Source organism: Hippocampus comes, unplaced genomic scaffold (assembly GCF_001891065.2).
Source record: "Hippocampus comes isolate QL1 unplaced genomic scaffold, H_comes_QL1_v1.1 scaffold78, whole genome shotgun sequence".
NCBI classification, from domain to species: Eukaryota; Metazoa; Chordata; class Actinopteri; order Syngnathiformes; family Syngnathidae; genus Hippocampus; species Hippocampus comes.
Window position 1 is genome coordinate 430227 of NW_017805798.1, and position 24830 is coordinate 455056.

Sequence of the window (24830 nt, forward strand, 5' to 3'; positions counted from 1 at the left end):
GGGGGGAGGGGGTTTGTTTGTTTTTTTCACCTTCAACAAATCTTTTTTTACAGCGATCAAAGACGATCGAGACACCCCAACGCGTACGTTTAGACGTTTTTGTCAACACGAGCGCTAGCCGTCTTGCTAGCTGACGCCGTCTTAGCACGCGGCTCGCTTACCTCCTTAATCTTCTCCTTGCAGAGTTTGTATTGTTTCTTCTGCGTGTCCAGGAATGTGCTGAGCTCCTTTTTCTGCTGCGCCACCATCTGCTGCTGGAACTTCTTTTCCTCGGCCAGCGACGCCTTCGCCTGCGCGAGTTAGCACGTTGGCATGTTAGCGCGCGGCTTACGCCCGGGGGGGTTAGCACGGTGGCGTATGCGCGATCGCCTGCAAATTGTATGTGAAGCGTCACGTGGCTGCAAGTTTCCATCTCGATCAGCATCAAATGGTTAACGTCTCAGTGAAGCAGCATGTGGCTCAGGGTTATTCTTGTCCACTTTGTGACTTTCCTGAGGATACCTCCTCGTCTGCGTGAGCAGCCTTTGCTTTTCCGAACTCTACCTCCTGGTCCAGGTACGCAGCTTTTGTTTGTTTTTCCTAACTGCATTTGTTTTTTTTTTAAAACGATACCGCGTCTTTGTGCGGCGCGTGTGCTTTTCCTAACTACACCTCTTTGTGCGCATATGCGGCTGTTTGTTTCTCATCTTCCCAAGTCTTTGCCTGCTTGCGGTGCTTGTTTTTTTTTTTTGTTTTTTTTTGTCGGCGCATACCTCCTTGTCGGCGTGCGCGGCCTGCCTCTTGGCCAGCTTCTCCAGCTCGACGTAGGCGTTGTTGGCCTGCGTCTCCACCTCCTTGTGCAGCCTGAGGCGATGCTCGTCCATCTCGGCCTTGAGTTTGTTCTCCAGGGCGATCAGCTGCTTCTGGTGTTGCCTCCGCATGCGCTTGTAGCCCGACATCTGCTCGCGCAGCTCGCTCTCCTGCTCGTGCTCGTGGATCTGCTTGGTCACCTGAGAGACAAAACGGCAACATTTTACTTGGACAACAATGCTTAGGCCGCCGGTTCCAGCTCGTGTGGCAAAATTGCCTTTGTTTGTTTGGTTTGTTTTTTCTTTTCTTTTATGCCAGCATTGGACAAAATCCCGTTTTGTATTTTGCTTTTTGGAAATTCTCTTTTTCTTTAGTTTTCCCGGTATACGTCTCACAAGCTACGACACAATGTCACAATATCCCAATAAATAACCCGAGAGTCACACACGTACTCAATCCAGATTTATAAGCTTTGCGCCCTTTCGTGTGAAAGTAAAATCAGAATTTTTCGTAAAGAATAATAAAATCACTTTTGGCACCGCCGCCCAAAAAAATTGGGGAGGCCACCAAAACACAAAAAGTGCTTAGCTATCAATTGATTAATCGACAACGAATCAATTATCAAATTAAACAATTCTTTTTTTTTTTTTAATAGTCGCTGAATCATTAAGATGCCCTTTTTAATTGAAAACTGTCCAAAGACTGGGAATGTCGGCTTTTTACCAGTCGTCATCTATGAAGGTGGACTGATTATATTTCTGCTCAATAAAAACAAATGATTTGCTTTTACTTTTGAAAATAACGATCAGCATTTCGGTTAATTTTTTTTTTTGACATATGACGGAGAAAACCAGTGACTGAATCACAAATCCATTTTTTTTGCATTGTCATAATGTCCGGCTTTTGAAGAAAGGGATTGAAATTTTTTAAAGATGATAATCGACAAAATAATCGATAGATGGTTAAAATCATGGTTAGCTGCAGTTTTTTCTTCTTGTTTTCCAAAAATGTTGGAAAACGACTGAGGCTTTTCGGTGAGACATATTCAACTTTTTTGATTTTCAGCTGCTTCCACATTTCTCAAGCCACACATTGAAACGAACATCCCAACTTAAGTCTGACAACATCTGGGCAACGTTTTTTTTTTCCACACGAGCACAATCGCCACATTTTGAACGATTGCCCGTTTCCATGAAATCAAAAAATAAAAAACATTCGACACATTCGCTTCCTCCTCACAAATTTTGGGACACCATTTCAACGTCAAAATGTACACATCTCATTCATTTTTCTGTGCAGACGTGAGGAAATATCGACCACATTCCCACAATTTCACAGAAAACCTGCCAAACGCTCAACATTTTCACCTCCCATTCCACATTCCTGAACTGATTCTTCAAAATGCCACATTTTTGTATTTCCACGACAACGTTGTCAAATCAAGGCGAACACATTTTTGATCTTGAGCTCCTCCTTTCACATTCGTCGACCATTTCAAACCATTCCATTGTCAAACTGTCGATCTCATTCAAATGTTCATCGTCAGACTCTCCAATGACTATTTGAGACGTCATTGGCATCGGGTGGAATTTTCACATTTCAAGAGACCCCCCCCCACCCCCCCAAAATGGTACGATTGTTCAAACATTAACGTTGAGCCATCGACAAAAAGAGTGGGAGCCATTTTCAGCACGTGTGGATTTGTGTCATGACATTGCTTTATTTTAACCAGGTTAAAAAAAAAACCAAAAACTCATTGAGACTGAAAATCTGTTTTCCAAGCGTGACCTGGCCAAGCTGTGAAAAAAAAAATCGAAATGTACCAAATGGTGACACCCAGTCGGCGGTTTCGGCCCGACGCCACCCATGTGGACTTCTTCTTGCCACATTTCTGAGCCGATTCGAACCGTTCCAACGTCGACATTTTGAGCTCATTCTGTAATCCGCCGGGACTTTTTTATTTTTTTACATTTGCAGATTTTTCATTTTGTTATGTGCATATGTTTTCACAACATGCACACCTCCTTGCCCGTTTTTTGATCGATTCAAATCATTCCAACTTCAATTCCTCAACCTCCCCGAAACAAACCCTCTCACATGAAAAGCTCGATTTATTCACATTAAACTCCGCCTTCCAGATCGCTCGAGCGATTCAAACCTATCCCATCTGCCGTTTGAACAATTCAATCATCTGCGCGCTTCCGACAAATCATGAAACGGGGCAGACCTGACGACGGAAGGGCTGCTGTGCGTCCTGGCTGCGCATCTTCCGGTACGTCCCGGCCGAACGCCTCAGGCCCAACATGGCGGCGAGCGCGGCCCAGCGCAGCGGCATCCGGGAGCCTGGCCCGGGCAGCGTCCTCTGGCCCCGCGCGCGAGCCGGCCCCGGGGTCCGAGGGAGCCCAGATTGCCCCCCCCCCCCAAACGACAACGCTGTGCACTGGTTGGTGCCCAGGGCACGCAAAGGGAGGCGGAGGCCGGCACAGAGCCGCCCTTTGAGCGGCGCCAACGCTAGGCGGCGGGCAGCAGGTGGGTTACATGAATACCTCATTGACGGGAGTTTGGCGAAGGGGGGTCGGGTGGGCATGTTAGTGAGGGAAATGGCAAGCGGCCGCGTTAACCCTGCGGGCGCCGCGCCGGTTTTTTGGCGCCACCTCCCTCCCTTCTTTTTCAAGCCTTTCAGCTCTGGAAACGGACAACGCTTCAGTGATGATCAAATTCATCGGTCATTGATGAATCATTTCGCAACAACTTCAATTTGTTCAAATGTGTGGAATTTCAGCAAATGTTCTCATATTTTGAAAGCAGACTGATTTTCCGTGGGTTTTTTCTTTCCCCCCGGCAAAAAAAAAAAGATCTGCTTTGATTTTGGAGAACAGTCATCAATATTTTATTGATGGAAGGGACCAAAGCGGTAACTGAATTCGCATCACTTGCACTGCCACTTTGAAAAGTTGATCTGCTTTTGGAATCAAGGGATGGATGAAAGTTTCATCAGATTAAAAAAAAAAAACAAAACATTGACAGATGAATCACTTACTAAGATAATGGTTGCTTGTCGCCCCAATTCCAAATCTCCCGTTTACATCAATTTGTGGCCTCTGGCCAAGGGAAAGCCGCCGAAATGACACATTTGATTAAAGGAGTCCAACTCTAATGTTCTCCTTTGAATGTGTTCCATTTGTCCGTTTTGGGACAAGGAAGCTGATGGCATCAAAAATGAAGGCACAACTGCATGGACGGCCTTGAAAAGACGCAGCAAAAAAAGGGAACAGCAATGTTTGTCCTAGTTGAACCTATTCGAAAAAAAGAAAACATACTCTTTGTATTTCTCAGAAGTTGTAAGTCGAAGAAATTTGGTGATATACGGTTAATGATACAAAAATGATAATTAATGAAAAATGATTTGAGGTCAATGCCACAACATGACTCAATTTTTCTGTGTGTGTGTGTGTGTGTGTGTGTGTGTGTGTGTGTGTGTGTGTGTGTGTGTGTGTGTGTGTGTGTGTGTGTGTGTGTGTGCGTGCGCGCACAGTTGGGAGGTTGGGTCGGGGCAAATCAAGTCCAAAGCCGTTTTGAAAAACTTGCTGGATATGTCGGCGTTGCTTCCCCAAGCGGGCTTTGCTTTGACCTAGAATAACCTCTGCGCCCCCTCCCTCGTCCGCTTCACTCCGGCCCGACTCGCCACGCACCAACCGCAGTGGTGCCGTTTGGATGGATGGCGCGCAAAACTCCCGCCAGAGTACCGTCGCCTCAACCATGATGATGAAGATGATGATGATCACGCCATCCATCCCACCATTCCAATCTGTGGAGACGACTGCGCGAACGCCCGGCGGCGGTTTCTTTGTCTCCCTGCTTGAGGACGCGGGCAAAAAAGATGATGTCATCTAACACCAACTCAGGAGCCGCCGCGCGTGTGCGTACGCTCGCGCCCGTCATAGAAGGTCTCAGATGAACCAAGGCGTGAGCATGCACGTGTGTGTTTCGCACCTTTGTCAAGGGCACCGCGGGCACGCACATGCCGTCTAAACTCACACACAGACACACTTGTCTTACACACACACACACACACACACACACACACACACACACACACACACGCATTCTCACTTGCATGCACACACAAGCGGAGACACACACACACACAGGTGCTACACACAGAAACACAAAATAACACACACGCACTCTCTCACACACACACACGCACACGCACGCTCTCACTCACACACACAAATCCACGCTCACATTCTTAACTCTCACTCCCGCACACAAGTACACACACGCTCACTTGCACACGCACGCGCTCTCTCACAAACACACATACTCACAGAGGCACACACAGACACACACACACTCGCGCACACAGCGGTTCACAGAGGGTTTAAAAAGCCCACGTGAAAGCCCGCCGACTTACTACAACTTACTACGGCTTGTTTCTATGACAACAGACGAGTGAGAGACACACAAAGAGTAAACGAGAGAAAGAAAAGACGAGAAAGGAAAACGCCGAGCGGCTGCCGCCATCGATTTTCACACCGCCGGTGGTTCAAGAAAATTAAGCGCGCTCGCCCAAACGACACAACTAATATGTAATAACACTTGACATCACGTTGAGACGTCGGCCGAATAACTCCCGCAGCCCGTCTAGATGGCAAGCTCGACATGCTGCTGCCAATTACGGTATTCGATGCTGTCGGCATTTCAAAAATGAGAACACAAAAAAATCTAATCTGATAGCAGTCTGGCAATTTGCAAAATGTGTAGGTGCATATATTTTGATGTTGAGACATCCACATAGCATCTTCCACACCCCGTTTAGGCAGAAAGCAAGCAACCATGCGGACGCACTTGAACTGGTGCTGCTGTTTTCGAGATAAATCAAGCCCGATGGCTAGGAAGTAACAAAATGTGGGGTTGCAGCTCACATACTAATGTTGATAAATCCACCAAACATCTCATGCAGCCCGTTGAGGCAGAAAACTCCACCTGCTACTGCCACATATATTAGACTCCACACTCAAAGCAGTTCAGACCTATTTCACATCTACCAGCATCCGGGGGGGGTTCAGGGTCTTGCTCAAGGACACTTCAACTTGGTCGCAAGGACTGAGGATCGAACCCTCAACAAGCACTCTACCCACTTAGCTGTCTTCACACAAGGTGTGAGGGAATTTGTTCTGCAGTACCTTTTCTGCGTGAAGTTCTGTGGCTAAACAACACTGGCAGAGATCATTTTCATGAAAAAAAGAAAATCCTACCAAGGATGCAGACTTGATGGTCGCAAAGCGGGCCTGGTTCTTGTAGTTTTGGGCCTGGCTGCTCTTGGGGTGAATGCCGTCATCCCAGGTGTACTGTTGCTCCTGACACACAACAAACATGCACATTTCATGCCTGCGCTTTTTCCGCACAAATCGACCCTGGTAAAAGTCTGTAACAACATGCAGGGATATCACCGGGTACCCTACGCGGCCCGTTTGGGCAGAAAACACTCTCGGCTGCTGCGTTCATAACTACTCATTGTCACCAAGAGAAAAGTGAGACGGGTAGCGACCAGGAAAGGAACCAAAGGCAGGGTGCAGCTTAACATTGTAATTTTAGTTGGGCTAACACCTCAGGCAGCCCGTTTGGCCAAAAGGACTTCACTTGCTGGAACCACGTTTAGGCATCAAACACGTATTTGCCTTGAGGTCAATTGAATCTGGCAACACAGGGAAAAATGTGGTCAAAAAAAAACAAACAAACAAACAACATGCCAACTTTTGGTTGTCTGCTGACCACTCAACGCATCCCATTTAGGCGGCAGAGTCCAGCGGCTGATACCACACGTTTTACACCCGCTTTGCCTCAACATAAATCATGTGTGGTGTCGGCATGCTCGTAAACAGCATGGGGGTTCAGTTAACATGCTGCCTTTGTGACATCCATCCCACGCAGCCCGTTGAGGCGGCAAACTCCACCTGACTGATGCCAGACATTTTATGCTTTTGTTTCTTCAAGAGAAACCCAAACTGGTAGCAGTCTGTAAAGTAACGCGTGAAGAATACAGACTACAAGCTTCGCTACATCAGCAGAGGACCCAATGTAGGCCCGTTTAGGCGGACAACTCCACCCGCTGACGCCACATATTCCGCCGCGCTTTAACAGCTTCATGACAATTCTAGCCTGGTCGCAGTCTAGAAACGGGAGTTGAGTGAACATGCAAACTTGGCGACACCTGTCCCCGCAGCCCTTTCAGGCAGAAATACCTTTTCGGTGTGCACGGAGGAGTCCAGGGTGCTCCCGTAGTCGTGCGGGTGCATCACGCTAATGTCGTCCAGAACCTCCTGCAGGCTGTTGACGCTGCTGCTCTGGCTGCCCGTGCTGACCGACGTGCTGGGTATGGAGTGACTGCTGCCCAGGCTGTTCATCTTGCAGCTGGCCGCCTCACTGTCCTGCGAGTCCACGTCCACAAAGTTACATATGCACATGCCCGTTGAAATTTGAGTCTGGTTAATCGATTGATGGATGGGATAGCTGATCGACAAGTGGAATGTCAAAATAAAATCCGTCGTGAACCCAACCCTCCGAACAGCTTGAAGCAAGAACGCCGGGCGCTTCTTTTGGAGAACTTTTACAGGTCTCCCTGTGCGACGAGTGCTCGGAACATAAGCCGAAGGCTAAACGGGTGCCGTGGGCATTACGGTCCCACCTCCTCGTCCTCCTGGCTCTCCCCCATGGGCCCGTTGTGCTTCTCCTGGTAGAGGATCTTCTTCATCTTGCGGTACTGCAGGTTGTCCAGCTCGCGCACGGCATCTTTGGTCCTCTGAATCAGGTCGAGCAGGATCCTCGCCGGCCGCTCCCGGCGCACAAAGTCGTGCTGGGCAAGAGAAAGAAAAAACAAAAACTTGAAAATCGCCTTCGTTGGACCCGCTATTGCCAGAAGTGTCACCGGAGGGCGCCTGTGAGTTGAAACGAATTCCTGATTTTCATGTAACAGTGCAGCAACGCTGCAAATGGGACATTTACCGACGTCTTTATGAGTCAAATGGAAATTGGAGCTTTATTCTATCAAATGCTGACAACACAACAACAACATTTCAAACATTTTGGAAATCCAGTCATCAGCTTTATCCTCACGAGGTTCACGGGCGTGCTGGAGCCTATCCCAGCAGTAGATGGGGGACACCCTGAACCGGTTGCCAGCCAATCGCAGTGCACACGATGACGAACAACCACTCACGCTCATACTCACACTGAGGGACAATTTGGAGTGTTCAATCAGCCTGCCACGCATGTTTTTGGAATGTGGGAGGGAACCGGAATACCCGGAGAAAACCCACGCAGGCACACGGAGAACATGCAAACTCTACACAAGAAGGCCGGAGCCCGGAATCGAACCCTGCAACTCTGCATTGTGAAGCGGACACGGTAACCAGTAGCTCACTGTGGCGCCATTTTGCAAAATGGGTCCAAATACCCACACAATTGAAGCGCTGTACATTTTCAAACCCCTTCGTGAGGATTTGGGCCTCCATCGCAAGCTGGAACGTTTTTTTTGGCCGTCAGTCACGCAAGGCGGGCGCTCATTGTTATTATCTTCATGTTTGACATGTGTAGCTGCGCATTATTTGGGCTCTTTTAGTTTGTTTGTCTAACAACGTTTGTGACCCGGTCAAACGGCGGAAAAGACTATTTGTAATCTCATTTTAATCCCGCTGCCTTCGACCTCATTTCACAACCTCAGCGGGGTGCCGCCACTGCATTTGAAGAAAAGGAACGAGGGAGGCTGCGCTGAAAATTGGTTAAAAAAAAAAAATTGCTGTGACTTGGTGATGAAGCTCTTAATGTTAGGCAGTCAGTGCTGCATATCATGTGATGACCAGAGGGAAGTAACGAAGCAGCGGCCCCCATTAGCGTAACCCGTAACCCCGCCCAGCGGGAATTCGCCTAGAAAGTTCAGATGCCTCCGTCCGGGCCTGCCTGTACTACAACATGAGTAGGCCTCATAGTTTTTGGGATGATCCCTGATCATCCCCAAAAATCCCTCTTGAGACACATCCGAGTCCAAATGACAAGAAGCGCGGCAACGAGGACTCACTCGCAGCAGCTCCCCCGACGAGGGTCTGTCCTGAGGAATTTTCAGTAGGCAGTAGTCCACAAAGCTCCGGAAAGGGTCTGACCTGCACCAGAAGATATCATCATCATCATCATCATCATCAACGAGCACATTACAAAATATATTTTCTCTGGAGATGGACAATAATCAACAATAATCAATCACATCATTTTTTTTCTTGTTTTTTTTCTAAACATGAGCTTTTCCTGTCTTGGACTGTAAATGATTTGAAATGAAACTTTGATGGTCTGGAGATAAGGCGACAGCCAGTCAAGGAATTCAAACGGTTTGTAGACGTGCCTCCTATTTTTGAAGGGAGCAAAAGTAATGGGACAAATGAACAAATCCAAAATCAATGCATGCTGCCTAGGACCTAAAAATAACCTGATGAGAAGACATTTGCGGCTAAATTAGCTTCACGGTACACTTGGGGTTTTCCCATGGTCCAATATAAATGACATATCCACAAATAGTGCGTTTGCAAAGTATGACCACAGCTGAATTTTGTTCCATGTTTTTATTTTATTTTTTTACATGATCCAAAATGCCAATCGCCTCATTTGAAAGCCAAACCTTAGCGGAGGAGGCACGATTGCATTTTGTGCCCTACATTCAAGCGCTTCCGGAGTTTTCACGTGCGCTCCACGAGTCCCTGGAGGTGTGTTAGCCGCTACGTTAGCTACGCTAGTGGAAGGCGTCCGTGGCGGTGACCGGAAGGAGGACGAGGAGGAAACGGCGTTTCGTCATGTCTCGTCATGACAAAGCGCGTCATATGACGAGAGCTATTTTGTCATCTGCTTATGACAAAACAAAGTTCCTGTTTATGCGTAAATACGATATCTCGTTCTCATAAATGCCGTAAAATGCCCTGGAAAGTTTTCAGTTTGGAATATTCCGAAGATTCCCCAGTTGACGGGACGCCACAGTGGATATGAAAAATCCCCACTCTTAGTGATCCTATCACCCGTGCGACTCAATTGAAACAAAAAATATTACGGAGGTGAATATAAGAGGATTTATTTAGTACAGATGAATGAAGGGGAAAAAAGGTAAAAAAGGGCCCTTTTTTATGGGGTGGGGGGGGCAAAAGGGCAGGTGCTTGAGCACCACCTTGTGGCTATGTGTGCATGTGCCTGGCTGGTAAAAGATCATATCACATCGCATTGTACCATATTGCAGCGGAGTGCATTGGATTGTAATCCTTCGTATAGCATCCAATGTGATCAGAGTTAAGGAAATTGAATTGAATAACTAAAGCCTAAATTCCATCGATCCATTTTCTGATCCGCTTTATTCTAACAAGGGTCGCGGGGGGTGCTGGAGCCTATCCCAGCCGCGTTCGGGCAGTAGGCGGGGGACACCCTGAACCGGTTGCCAGCCAATCGCAGGGCACATAGAGACAAACAACCATCCGCGCTCACACTCACACCTAAGGACAATTGAGAGTGTTCAATCAGCATGTCATGCATGTTTTTGGAATGCGGGAGGAACCCGGGAGTACCCGGAGAAAACCCACGCAGGCCCGGGGAGAACATGCAAACTCCACACAGGAAGCCTGGAGCCGGAATCGAACCCTGAACTGCTGCCCTGTGAGGTGGACGCCTCTCACCACTGGGCCACCCGCACACAACCAAAATTGGAAAAAAAAAAAACCCTTTTCGTTAAGGAAATAAAATGCTTCTTGAAAAACGAAAAGGTATTGCAGTATATCCGTACAAAATCAGGAAGTTGTTTGAGGATTGTAGTTTCCTTTACTTTATTGCACTCTATTTACAGCCTTTTTTCTTTTTTAATCTAACATTTGACAAACACTCCATATTTCACAGGAAACTAAAACTAATCCCAAAGCTAATAAAAACTCAACTAAAAAGAAGCATTTTGGAATTTAAAAAAAAAAAAAAACAGATCAACTTGCTCCAAAAACACACTAAAACTAAATGAATGCCAAAACGAAATGAACAAGTCACTAAACTGCAAAACGCAAAAGGATTCGAACGTTGATGCCACGGTACAGTGTGGGGGAGTACAGTGGCGCCTTACCACTCGTTGGCCTGCAGGGTGGGCGAGTCGTTCTGCGCGATGTGATATAAGGCACTCATGGCGTTCATGTTGAACAATGGCGGCTTGCGTTCGGCTGGAAGCAGACGCAAATTCAAAGTCACCCCATTGGCGACAAACGCCAGACAAAAGTCACCTTTTTTTGTCTCCGTGGCGAGCAAAGTCGGGCTACCTAATTCGATGCAGGTGATCCCCAGCGACCAGATGTCCACTTTTCCTTCGTACTGGCCTTCGTCCATGGCCAGGATCACTTCGGGGGCCATCCTGATCACAAGCACAAAAACACGCCATTACACACACACACACACACACACACACACACACACACACACACACACACACACACACACACATACAGGTACCAAAAGGACACTTCCTTTGAAACCCAAACCCAGACTTGAAACCCAAATTAGAAACTCAAATGTGTGGCTTGGGGATAATATGAAACCCGAACGCGGTGTCAGAACCCAGATTTCAACCTCAAGGCCTCACTTGGAGCCCTAATTTAAAAGCCTCACCAGTAGGGCGTCCCCACGAAGGAGTTGGCGGGCGAGGCGATGGAGGCGGAGCCAAAGTCGGCCAACTTAACCTGGCCAGGCTCCGTCAGCAGGATGTTCCCTGCCTTCACGTCTCTGAAGAACCGCAAAAGAACAACTTTTAACAAAGCTTTGCCGCAAAAGAAAAATGCTTTCATGAAAAGCAGGAAAACTAATTGAAACAGCATCTTACGTTGATAAAATGAACTAAAACGAACTGTAACTATTGCGAAAATGTCCTTGGTTCCTTGGAAATTTTTTGCTGTTTTTTTCGGGGTGTGGGTAAAAAGGAGTGTTTTCGTAATTGAAGTGTGAAAAAAAATGATTTTAACAAATGTTTGCAACATAATGGATTATTGAAATTCTTGAATTTATAGCAGAAGAAAACTGATAATTTTGCTGTTTATCCACCCCCCCCCCAAGAAAAACCCTACAATTTGGAGATGCATGCTTTTCATTGGACAGATTGTTTTATTTTTTTAATTTATTTTGCTGTTTTTTTTCACAAAAAAAAAGGGTGGTATTATTAAAAAGTTTGAAACATGAAAAAAAATCAAAACCTGAAAAAATGTTTTGCTGTCCCCGCTCCCCCAAAAAATTATAAAATTTAGAGAAAGATGGTTAACTTGTTTTTTTTTTCATTCTTTGAACCATGGTTGAAAAAAATTCTGGATAATGAAAAAAAACCCTATTATTTTCATTCATACTTTAACCAAAGCAAAAAAAAAAAAAAAAATCTAATATCTGATCATTTTATTTTTGCTGGCGTTTAGACAATACAACAGAGAAACAATTCGCAAAATGTAGAAAAACATGCACTCTTTTTGTCTGACCAAATCCAAGGACAGTATTTTTCATTGTAAAACTCGATGCGCATGTTGGATGATGACAAGCTGCCCAACCGAATCCACCAATCTCCAAATGTGGTGACGTTTTTTTTTCCCCCTTGTATCATTTCCCGTAGCACGTTTGCATTTTATTGCATCGCTGCAACGTTTAACAGTGCAAAGGTCGTTCGGCCGTGGAGCAGAAATGATAAGAGAAGCTGAGATATAACGCCAGAGATGAAAGGTCGCCCCGCTGGGCTTTTCGCGAATGTTGGGAGGGACGAGTTAAAGAGATGTACACTCACCTGTGAATCATGTTGTGGGAATGTAAGTAAGCCAGTCCCAGCAAGGCACCGTGGGTAATGGCGGCGATTTCCACCTCTTGCAGTGGTTTCTTGTGAACTTAAATGGCCAACCAAAAATAGAAATGACAACCTTTTTCTATTCCACATATTTACACCCACTCTCCCCCCCTCAAAAAAAAAAAAAAAATACCTTCGAGTAAATCGGAGGCGGAGCCCAGGCAATACTCCATCACCAGCTTTTGAAAGACACAAGAAAAAAAAATAAAATAAAAAACGTATTATTTTGTATTCCATACATTTGACAGATAGGTAGCGCTGTCCAGACATATGAGCCAATCCGAAGTGGAGGCGACCAGTGCAAAGAAATATTCACCCAGGCGGTGTTGTCTTTCAGGTAGCATCCTTTGTATTCGATGGTGTTGGGGTGCCTCAGCTGCCCCAAAAATTTCACCTCCTTGATGATGTCCTGCCACTTCTGCGCAAGACAAACCACAGCAGTTACTGCATATCTGCCGCTAGAGGGCGTTGTACAGACCTCTCCGGTGCCACCCTGGCATTGAGTTTGTGACCGATTATCAAACTTTGTTGCCAACGCGCATCGACCAAAATTCAAGTTGAAATTAAGACAAAGATCAGTTCAAAGTTTAAAATTTCAGTTATTTTGAAATTTTAAAATAAAACGTAGAAAAGAAAACTTGAGGGAGCTCATGACGAGTTGGAAGTTTTCATTGAACTTTTGATGACATGCTGATGACCCATGAAGCTCCCTGAACTTTGGGTTTGAAACTGAAAGCAAAGATCAACAGCACAGCATCCCCTCCACTGAAAGTCGCACTATAAACTAGGGCAAAGCGAGGGCTTGCAGAGGGCGGGGCCAATGTCGGCAAATATTTTTCGGAGGCTTTTGCGTGTTTTCCGGCACGCCTTTTGAGCAGGTGTGCTTCCGGCAAATTTCCTGCTGCCCAGCGAAATTGATTGCAATTGTACCTTGAACCTTGGTCAATGTCGACTTTTTCTTGACAGGGTGTGTGCCCGTGCATGTGAGCGTCTTACTTCAGTGGTCTGCTTGCCATTGTAGGACATCTTCTTGATGGCCACCACCTCGTTGGAATACGAGTTGCGGGCCTGAGCGACAATGCCGACAGTCCACTGTCATCATGGCACCGTTCCAGCATCAGCTCCAACACTTTGAAGAATGACTTACAAAGTAGACGGCCCCGAAGCTGCCATGTCCGATCTCGTGCAGGTCGCAGAACACGTCCTCGGGGTCATCTTTGAAGAAGAGCTCAGCGAGCTCGGGGTCCTTGGGCGCCCCTTTGCGCGTAGACGACGGCATGGCTAGGGGGTGCTGCCGGCCACGCTGCCACGACTGCTGCGACCGCAGGCGGACGCCCGCCACAGGTCCGGCATTGGCCGCCCACACCAGGAAAGACTGCAGAGCAAAAAAAACAAAACATTACGCATGTACAAACCTGAAGCGTGCGGCCCATTCAAGGCTCAAGTAGACCCCCTCCATTGTGGGCAAGATTACAGTCCAGACCACCCATATATAAATACTCTCACGGTGTTTTTTTTTGGCATTTTCGGCCAAAAATAGCAAAATAGCAAATATATTGAGAGGGAGCAAGAGCAACGGATAAAACAAAATCTATGTCTTGACAGTAGACAATAACATTCCGATTACACTTGTCAACAAATTTTTAAGGAACTTTTTTGCATTCTACTGTTGAGTGTTGCTGTTGGGGGGTTGTAATGAGTTTGTGAAAGTAAGTGCGGCAATATACGAACTCGTAAACACACCACTTGTTCGCAAGGTGACGTCGCACAAACACAGCAGCGAGTAAATGCTAGCAACAGGCGCCGTAGAATACAATGTCAGCGTAATTACGTCGTTTTTTTGAGCAACCTTAATTACCGACTGAACGTTAAAGTCGTTAAAGACGTTAGTAGCCGATGAACCAATTCATTCTGAACCCTGTAGTGAATATGCTCCTTGAGCCTTGACAAATTATATAATAAATTGATGACTGATCTTAACATTACATTCCAATGTAAATAAGCTACACCGCAGGGGAAGCGACATAAAAGATGATGTGCAATTGTGTCATGTGCAGTTTCGACCAGCTTGACGTTGATGCTTGGTGTCTGGGACTGTGTGTGTGCGTGTCCTTTGACTGCATGTCAGCAGGAACAAACACTTGCCTGCGCGCGTTGGCCTTAGCCGGCTGCATCCGGCCAACATGCGTGCCGATTCCACGCCAGAGAGAAAAACAGCGAGCGAGAGCGAAGAGGAGCAGTCAGACGAGAGAGCAGTGCTGCGTCTGTGTGAAATGTGCGTGTGCAACCGAGCGAACTGGAGCAGAGGCCGCGGGCCGGACGGGCCGCCCGCAGCCCCGCGGTGCCTGGCGGGCCGAGGCATCACTGAGCCCGCCACGGCGACATCCATCTTTCCAGACTCTCACATTATTGTCCTCTGCCACAAAGTCATGGAATATGTAGGACTCGTTTTCATAGAAGCGGGTCAATCATGGTAAATGTTTTTCACAACTTTAATGGCAAAATGTCTCGACCGTTATGTGTTCCAAATCATTTACATCATTGTCTGATGATGCCGATACCATTTTTGGATCTATCGGACTTTTCTCCAATTGCTCAATATGCCTTTTCCGTGAAAACTAACACAACTCTTCAGAGTTGTTTTTTCGCGGTTCTTTTACAAATATTTTTCAAGCTGCTTAGACTGTTAATGCCACTGGCAATATAGAAATGTAAAGTGGACCTCTGATTACCCACAGCTTGGCACCAATGATTTTTTTTCCCCCAAAATTTAAAGACAATTTTTAGTATTTTCCATGAAAAAAAAAAACAGAAGTTGGTACAAATCTAATATTTGAAAATATTTTCCGAAATCTGCAAACAGGCGGGGATCTGCAGCTTCCAAATTGTGAGTATGTGAAAGTTCCTGGTGGAGGATTTTTGCTTTGCTTATCGCTTTAAAAAGTGCCTTTTTCCACGAAAACTACCAACGGCATCTTAGTTTCTTCAGGGTTCCTTTCTTAGCTTCTTGTAAAAAACGTCCAGTCTGCTAATCAAGGTGTCTTTACCCTCATGATGTTGTTGCAATACAGCAGAGGGATCAAGTGTCAGAGCAATGGCATGTCTCGACAGTTATTAGGAATGTATCATGCTTTCAAAAGGAGCGGAATCAATTCGTCAATCCGCCCTGCCCCACCTGGCTGTCAATCACAGGATGCCATTGACCGTCTTGTGTTTCCTGCTTTCAGACGGCAAGCGGGTCAATTTTGCATCGGCTAGCTAGCGACCGGAACAGAGAGCGCAGACGGCAATGGAGAGCGCAGAGAGGCTCCGGCTTCTCGTGTCGGAGTTGGCAGACGTCAAGGTTCGCAAATGGGCATCTGCTCGTTACAAGCAGTCACGCTGACCCAATTAGCGCCATGCAACACACACACACTCAATGATCACCTTCATGCTTGTTATGATTTCAGTCATTTTTTTTTACCCTCACTCTAGGCCAGGGGTCCCCAACCGCCGGTCCGCGGACCGGCGGGTGGGGGGCCCCGCCCCTGGCAACATGCAGGTTTTTTTTTTTTTTTAAAAAAAAAAAAAAACTGCTTGTGGCCGGGGGGGGGGCCCCCCACCCGCCGGTCCGCGGACCGGCGGGTGGGGGGCCCCGCCCCTGGCAACATGCAGGTTTTTTTTTTTTTTTAAAAAAAAAAAAAAACTGCTTGTGGCCGGGGGGGGGGCCCCCCACCCGCCGGTCCGCGGACCGGCGGGTGGGGGGCCCCGCCCCTGGCAACATGCAGGTTTTTTTTTTTTTTTAAAAAAAAAAAAAAACTGCTTGTGGCCGGGGGGGGGGCCCCCCACCCGCCGGTCCGCGGACCGGCGGGTGGGGGGCCCCGCCCCTGGCAACATGCAGGTTTTTTTTTTTTTTTAAAAAAAAAAAAAAACTGCTTGTGGCCGGGGGGGGGGCCCCCCACCCGCCGGTCCGCGGACCGGCGGGTGGGGGGCCCCGCCCCTGGCAACATGCAGGTTTTTTTTTTTTTTTAAAAAAAAAAAAAAACTGCTTGTGGCCGGGGGGGGGGCCCCCCACCCGCCGGTCCGCGGACCGGCGGTTGGGGACCCCTGCTCTAGGCAACATGCAGTTTTTTTATTTCATTTTTTTGTTTCATAACAAGAAAACATAATAAAGGGAACATAAAAAGTGTTTTTTTTCATGGTTTTTAATTTCATTTGAATCCTTACTTTAGATTAAATTGGTATTTTTAAGTATCATTTATGAAAAAAAAAATAAAATAAAAGTAAATAATTACAATAAAAATCTAAAATAGGCAATTTAGGATTGAGCATTTTTTAAGCATCACTAAATTAATTTAAAAAACAATGTACTGTATATTTTAAATCATTTGACAAACCAGTTAAAGTATTTTATTGCTTGATTTTAATCAATTATGTTTTTATTGTATTGTTTTTTTTAAATACTACATATAGTTTTAACAGATTTTTATTTATTTATTTGATAGATAATATTAAACGTGTATCTTGCTTTCAATAAAATATATTTTTAACAAATGTAATTGTCATACAAATGTAAAAAGTGCCCTAAATGTAAAAAAAACAACATAAGGTGACTTTTTAATGCCCTTAACCTACCAAGTGAATATGAATATCTTGTGTCGGTGTCTCTACCTGTGTGTGAATGCAGCGGTGGCGGGATTGTTTTGTGGCTTTTGTCTCCTCAGCCTGTTGCTCGTTTTTGTCCTCACTTGAAAGCTGAAGCAGATTTCACGCTGATGCTCCTCGCCAATGACATCTTTCTTCCTCCTGAAACAAAAAGGAATCCAAAGTTAAAATATGACTCCGGTGCTCTCTGCAGTTGAGTAAAACGACCAACCAGCATAAGTTTCACTCAAAACGGAGGGCTACAAATAAACCGCTACAGGTCCACTCCACTTTTGGAGGTGGAATTGTTTTCTGGCTCTGGTCATGTGACATTCACGAGCTGAGCTGTGATTGGTCGTTACCTGAGCCGTGAGCAACTGTGATGTCATTTTCAGTGGACAGCAGGTGGCAAAATGGCCGCCCACTGCGATAGATCAAAATGGCCGCATGCTTCATTCATATTGCCCAAACGCAGTCTTTATCAGAATGGCGCGTTTAGACTTGTGGAACGGCATGGAACATATTATTTTTGACTTGACTTCCCCTTTAATGTGGGCTGCGTGGTTTTTGCGGTTTGATCCGAGTGTGGGATCGCACATTAAATAATAAAAGAAGAGCAAAGGACTGAGTGGGATAAAAATATATCTATCGACACACACGTGGTATAGTTGTATAAAAATAAAGAGCATGCCCCCTGAATCATTTACAACACAAACCGACACTGGCAGGAGCCTCTGGGAAACTGCTTCCTCGTTCTCATCTTCCTCACTCTTCTTCGCAGCCTCCTCGTTGGCAACCCAACAATAAATTCCTCAAATAATGACATGCAAACCCCAATAACCTGTCAGGCTATCCACGTGTGTTTTTTTTTTTTTTTTGGGTGGGGGGGTTGTTCTTTAGCTAAATTGTCAGTTAAAATTCTGTAAGTCCGTCTACGAGTTACTCATTAGTTAGTCAAATATTCCATTCATACATCCTTTCATTAGCTTACCGTAGTTACAAGCTTCAGTTATTAGCTTGCAGCTAGCTACGTCGCGTGGGGCTACAGCAATATGGTGGAAACATCTCTTCACATTATCCCCCCCAACCCTCCCCAGCCAACATTGGTGTAAATCCAACAACCCTCTACACATGCTCATTCCCAACTTGGGACGACCACGCCGGTCGCCAGTGGCTACAAGTACTGGCTACAAGAACGCTAATTAGCGCTAACCCTGCCAAGCAGACTGGACTAGTAAGATTTAACATTGGGGATTATCTTTTGGAGCAGCTGCTGTCAGTGCGATAAGAAAAATGAGGTCAACTGTGAACTGAGGAGATGCGGCTGCAGTTTCAGAAAAAAAAACTCGAAACAAAAACAAAAACTAAACACTGCTGCTACTGTGCACCTGGTGAAGAGAGCCCCACCCCTCCCTGAATAACCACAGTCAACACCAGATGCCACATTTTTGTGGAGCAATACTTAACGCATCATCATTTCACATCGAGAAATGCACGACACAAAAAGTTGGGGAGACTGCACTTTGGGTACCAGTGCCCAGACTGTACGTCTGTATGCTTATTTTCTTCTTCGTCATGTTTCATACAGGATGCAAATATGTCCGCAGGTGTTGTTACATTATCTGCCTACATTTCTTGCTCCACCGTTGGTGTTCAAATGGGGCGGGAAAATCACGATGGCAACGTTTCAGCAAACAACAGAAGGCTATATAGGTTCCAAAAATAAAACTAAATCTGCACTTAGTGAACGGCGGTAATGCGGAGGTAGGGGCTACGTGTAAAAACGAGCGGCGAATTGGACGGCTGATGTTATCGCTGAGCTTTTGGGCGCCCACGTCCGATTTGCGTGTCTTATCCAGGATCCTCCACGCACTGGCTGGTGAGTCACGGTGGCCCAGTCTGCGTTTTGCCACCAGGCCATACCAGCACTGAGGGAGGGGGAGAGGGGGTCGGTGTGGGAGCCTGGGGCGGGTGGTAGTTAGAGTGTGCAATGCCCACTAAGCCTTTACACATGTATATCCCGCCCCCCCAAAAAAAAATGTGTGTGTGTGTGCGCACGTACAGTGAAGCGCTATGCTAAAGCCCACAAGGATTTTCCAATCAAGAGTAGCAGAAAGATTAACGGAGCCCCGAGTGAACGCTGCCGAGCGACGACGACTGCCGCTGCTTCTTAAAGCACTTGCGCTAGCTCGAAGTGTCAAGATGAATCAATCAATTTCATTGACAACTCTCATTTCGTTTTTTAAGAAATGGTTAACTAGTTTGAGAATTGATTCTGAGAACAGGCAGGTAGCTTGGAATCGTCTTTTTTTCCCCATCATGGTCAATATCTCTTGGGCCTGACCCGATGAATCGGTCTGCCGATTTTAATCGACCAATATTACCTCTTCCAAACACACACACAAAAGAATTTTTTTTTTTTAAATCATCAGATTTTTGGGCCGAATTTATTCTCCCTGTTGTAAAGTCAAACAAATCAGGACAAAATCATTTCAAAGAGTCAAATGTTCTGCCTCTAATTTAAATCTTTACTGTTGTAAGCATCCATTTATTTGATTCATTATGTCTTTATTTAAATCAGTCAATGAATCTGTTATCGGAATTCTATTCTGCCAAATATTCGGACAGAAACTGCATCTGTCTCAAGAAAAAAAAAAAAATATATATATATATATATAATAATTGGGTTGGGCCCTAAAAATCACCATTTGAAAACTGCAATTTATGTAACCTTGGGTTTTGGCATTCACACTTTTTGGATGATCTTACACATTAAAATTTGCACCCGAAAAAAAATCTGAGAAGGGTGAAAAACTTTTTAACCAAAGACAAATTTTTCGGGATTCTGAGTTCTCTGTCCCAAAAATTTGAGGTCTCCCGTGACAGCCTCGGCACGGCAGTTTTGCAGGCTCCCTGCATTAAAAATGTGACACACCAGATGAGTATTTAGCAGCGCAGTGGCAGCATTGCAAAAGAATCAATAAATGCTCTGATGTTACAGTTGTGAGGCGGCAATTTTTTTTTTTTTTTGGGGTCGTCTGCATGAAAAGAGGCTCACATGGCTCAAGTGGGGGGAAAAAAGCGAGATGAAAGCTGAGAAAAGCCCAAAGAGGAAACGTGCATGTAGGCCACTGAGTCATCTTTCTTGTGTTTTGCCTTGTCGTTGCCGTTACATGCCGATGCTTTAAATTATGTACACACATACAGCAAGAAAGAGCCCGCGAGGGTTTTTTTTTTTTTCCCAGCCCAAGGAATCCGGCTTTTCATCACCCGTAAAGTCATCAACTTTCAGAATTAATTCAGGAGCTCAGAACTTCTTCCTTTGAAATCTTCCACTGGGAGTGGGAGTAAAGGTTTATTAAAAAAAATAAAATAAAAAAAATATCCATCTCGCTTGCCCACACCAATGACAGCAGTGAAGTACCACAAATGGAATGACAAAGTTTAGGCAGCAGTTGAGGCTGTCAAAAATATGTTCTTAAATTGCCTTGATATGATTTTATAGCAGATTTCGAAATGAAAACACACCTTCACGATTTCCATCAAAATTTACTCTTTGAAGTGTTTTCAATGTTGGTCACTCATGACGACTATGATGATGATGATTATGAGAGCATGTGTCTTCATTTCGTTAGCTTTGTCGTGAGCTCCTGATCAATAATTGATTGGTGGAATCTGTGTATTCCAAATATTTACTGTTTATTAAAAAAAAAAAAACAGGATGGTTCATGAATTTAAAACTTTTTTTTTTCTTATTTCTAGAAAAGAAGAAGAGGAAACGTGCGTGCGGCAGAGAAAATGTGACATCCTCGGGAGTCAGAAAGCTTTTTGTCACTTTATCTAAGCTACTTATTCAGCTTATTCTTTATTAAACACTTGATCTGGGAAGCTATTGCGGCTCCAAATTCAAGCATGTGCAAACCATTTGGATATTCTGTTTTTTTTTTTGTTTTTTTTTTTTTTTAAGACTAAAGGGGGGAGGGAGGCTTGTCAGGGGCCACACTCCGCTTGCCAAGAAACGTGCACGTTTTTATGATCTTTTACAGGTCACATGCAGGATTAAGGAAGCATCAGTCACTACAGCGGACAGAGATTATGAAGCCGTTTCATTCAAGTCTCGATTATTAAAGATGAGCCGTAACAGTGAACAGGTTTTATTTTTTACGGTCTCACTTCCCTCATTTTAGTCGTGCGACTTTGAAGGGTTCGTTGACTTATTGTGGCTTCGCCAAGGATGGCGTCAAGCGACATTCGCGACGTGAGCGGGACGTGTCGCTCTCCTCACTGAATGGTTTCCTCGTTAGTCCTCGGGGACCACTCATCATCCCCATAATCACCCCAGAGTTCACGACCTCCACTACCCCCCCCCCAAGAGGGGAACATCTGCTTCTCTTGTTGTATGAGTGCATGCGTGCGTCTTTGAATATCATAATGGATTGTATTACCTTAAAATCCTGTGTATAATACACACCCGTTTTATAATATGTATTACCGTAACAACATAAAGAAGTGGGATGTTTTTTTTTCTTTAGCCGTGTATAGGTACCAATAGGGTGTGCAGAGACCGGAAATAAAGTCCAACAGCTCTGGCAAACACTTTCAGCCGCTAGAGCGGCGCCGTAGAATGCAGCATATTCGTAATGTTTTGGGTTTTTTTAAGCGTTCTTAATCAGCAATTGAAAGTTACATCAGTATCTCGTTAAATTCGGTAGCAAGTAACAACAGATTGTGATGGCGTTGCCTCAGAGTCTGGGAAACGAGTCAAGTCAGCCGTTATGTTGCGACACTCAGCCTTCAAAATAAAAGCACACGTTGGCTTCGAGGTCCATATGTTATTTGAATGGGTAGGCTTGATGTTGAAGTTGGCCTTCTTACCGCTGCCTGATGCATAGCATGAACTAACTATACTCGTATTCAAAGTTGCAAACACTACACTGGACAGTTGTTCGGTTTTGTTCCAGCGATAGCTGTCTTGCTAATGCTATGCATTCGTTTCTCAGGGCATCGAATAGACTGCATCTGGACTGTTCTGGTTGTCTTCGAAGACGTGAGGCCTCTCATCGGGGTGGGCTTCATCAGTTTACGCAACAAGGCTCGGTTAGGACTGACCAGCCTGAGTTGATGTAAAAAAAGAAAAAAACAATCTCTTTATGCTCCAAGATGGAGGCTTGCCCCACCACCAGGAACGGTATCATTTTTTGGAGACAACAACAATCTCAAGTTGGAAATTTCCAGCTCCTATATTTTGTTCTTGTACATCTTCCTTTCATAACTTTGCTGCTGTGAATTGGGAATTTCTCCATTGTAAGACTAGTAAAGGTTTTCTTATCTTATTCAGTTGTAAAAAGTACAACAAGTTTACACGTGGACTCAAGAGTCAGAAAATGCCTTTTGAAAATAGCTGTCTTATTGCTTTCATCTTCCCCACAGGGTTGTGTATTCCACACGGGCCAGCCCTGTGTGGGGTTTGCGCCAATCGTGTCTGTAGTTGGCGTATGCGTCCAGACGACGAGTTCAGTTGTGAAAAGTCAAAGTGACGCGGCGGCGCAATCTGCAATCTGTGCCTCGGCTGGCGCCGGGCGCGGGCAAATCTCCACTTGACCTGATGGAGGCCGTCCAGCGGCGGCATTAAGGCAGCACCACGCGGGAGGGTAGTGGGCAGGGGGGCGGGGTTAGCGGGGATGGTTGGCGCACACTTTGCTGATAAGCCAAGAGATGAGGTAGCGTCAAGCGTTTTGTGCTGCTAACTCAACTAAAAAGCTTCAGGTTGCCTTCAAAGGCCCCAAACTATTTGCTACTCGTTGAGAAAAGGAGCCAAATCCACATAAATGTTCTTGTGCGAAGATCCAAAAAGTTACTTCTACTCCGATGCACACTTAAAACCCTCATTTGAAACCCAACCCGAATATAAATGCCGAACCCATGTATGAACCCCAAACCCTGACTTGAAACCATACTTTCAAACCCGAACCCAATTTAAAAGCTGGAATCGGGCTTGAAACCGTAACGCAGGCTTGGGACAGCCTCACCTGAGCTCATTTGAAACCTGAAATCAAATTTAGAATTCTTACTTGAAACCCTAACATTCTCCTGCAGCACCAATTTGAACGCACGCCTCACTCAGGATTGACATCATTTAAAACCTTACCCCTGTTTTGGAAGCCTAACGAATGCTAAAAACCATAATGTGAAAAACAAGCCCATTCTGAAAGCGTTCGTCTGACAGAGGAAGTATTGCTTCTACCGAGCCATGTTTAGCACAGCCACTGTTTTTATTTTGGTTCGTTTGTACTTCCTGGTTTTTTTTTTTTTTTTGCCTTGTGACAGTCAGCATCAATGTTGCAAATGTTCTAGCCGTCATGTTTCTCTTTTTGTTTTCTTTTCAATGGGTGTTTGTCATCTATGATCTCGGTTTGAGAATGGGGTGGTGGTGGTGGGGGGGGGGGGTCACGGAACAAATGAAATTCACCGCACGAGATTTCTCCGTATTTCATGTTGAGTGGTTTTGTTTTTTCTACATTTCACAGCTGATTTCCACCTGGAAAGGAAAAGAAAGGATAAGAAAAATAAGAAAAGAAAGTAAAAGGAAAGGAAATTGATGCAAAAAGTGGAGGCGTAAAGCAGCCCGCGTTCGTTTCCACCAGAGGAAGGAAGCCGCTTGGTGGGAGATGTATGCACCCCCTCCCCCCCAACCCATCAGCACCTTCCCAAAAATAACAGAGGTTGACTGTAGAGTGCTAGGTTAGCTTGCGCCGCTAGTCGCAGACAACAGAATGACGTGTCTTCCGCCAGAGCGCTTCTGGCCATTCCTAAAAATAGACCCCGGCTCAGTCGCCCTCTCATCACAAGTATCAAACATGGCCGTCACGGTCGGCCATCTTAAGTCTGGCTGACACACTCCACTCGGCTTTGAAAAAAACCAAACAAAAAAACATGGTGAAGGTGAGACTTTTGTGACGCTTTCCAAAATTAGCCCTGCCCCGCTAAATGATGATGAAGTGGCGGTGCTAATGTAGATCATGTATGGAGACAGACAGAATTGGAAGATGTGGGGGGGGGGGGGGTCACATGTGGGGAAGGGTCAGCTCGCTCCAATGTGCCAATGTCAAACCCGAGGCCTGGAAGCCACGTCATGTTTTTGTAGTTTGCCCCCCTAAAGCTAATCTTGCGCACCTACTTCCTGTTTCTTGCCAAAATCAACAAAATTCCAAATCGTCTTCACTTGAACTCGTTTCCGTTGGTCTAATGGACGAATATATTCCTCGAGTTGGGTTTTCTGTGGGTAGGCGTGCAAGAGGGGACGCACTGAAAGCGCGCATTAGCCAGGGGCTCAAAGGGGGCCTGGTACAGAGTGTCAAGCACCGATTGGTTGTTCCCATCTGGCGATACAAGGCGCGTCGTGAGGGCGAAGCCCCAGAGCCACCCTAAGGAAAGATGGGACAAGGGCGTAGCACCTCAAAAGCCCCAATCTGAAACCCTTCGACTGATTTGAAATCCGGTAACGACAAAAAGGCCCGACGGTGGGGGAGAAATCTAA

At 45.7% G+C, this 24830-nt stretch overlaps 1 protein-coding gene across 5 annotated transcripts in view; it reads right to left on the reverse strand.

The window, feature by feature from the left end:
• taok3a (TAO kinase 3a) overlaps positions 1–24830 on the reverse strand; it is a 31927-nt gene that overhangs the window by 3450 nt on the left and 3647 nt on the right. For 2 of the 5 annotated variants that reach the window (XM_019885667.1, XM_019885670.1), the window contains 15 exons: positions 17398–17455; positions 13818–14045; positions 13667–13738; positions 12987–13088; positions 12804–12849; positions 12614–12710; positions 11464–11577; positions 11118–11209; positions 10928–11021; positions 8870–8951; positions 7481–7648; positions 7038–7223; positions 6051–6152; positions 753–989; positions 162–290 (listed from right to left, as the gene is read on the reverse strand). In XM_019885667.1, the coding sequence (XP_019741226.1) occupies positions 162–290; positions 753–989; positions 6051–6152; positions 7038–7223; positions 7481–7648; positions 8870–8951; positions 10928–11021; positions 11118–11209; positions 11464–11577; positions 12614–12710; positions 12804–12849; positions 12987–13088; positions 13667–13738; positions 13818–14045; positions 17398–17455 (1807 nt within the window). Of the gene's footprint in view, positions 1–161; positions 291–752; positions 990–3016; positions 3166–6050; positions 6153–7037; positions 7224–7480; positions 7649–8869; positions 8952–10927; positions 11022–11117; positions 11210–11463; positions 11578–12613; positions 12711–12803; positions 12850–12986; positions 13089–13666; positions 13739–13817; positions 14046–17320; positions 17456–24830 lie in introns of those variants that run through there. The other 3 variants (XM_019885669.1, XM_019885668.1, XM_019885671.1) reach the window with 2 other exon arrangements.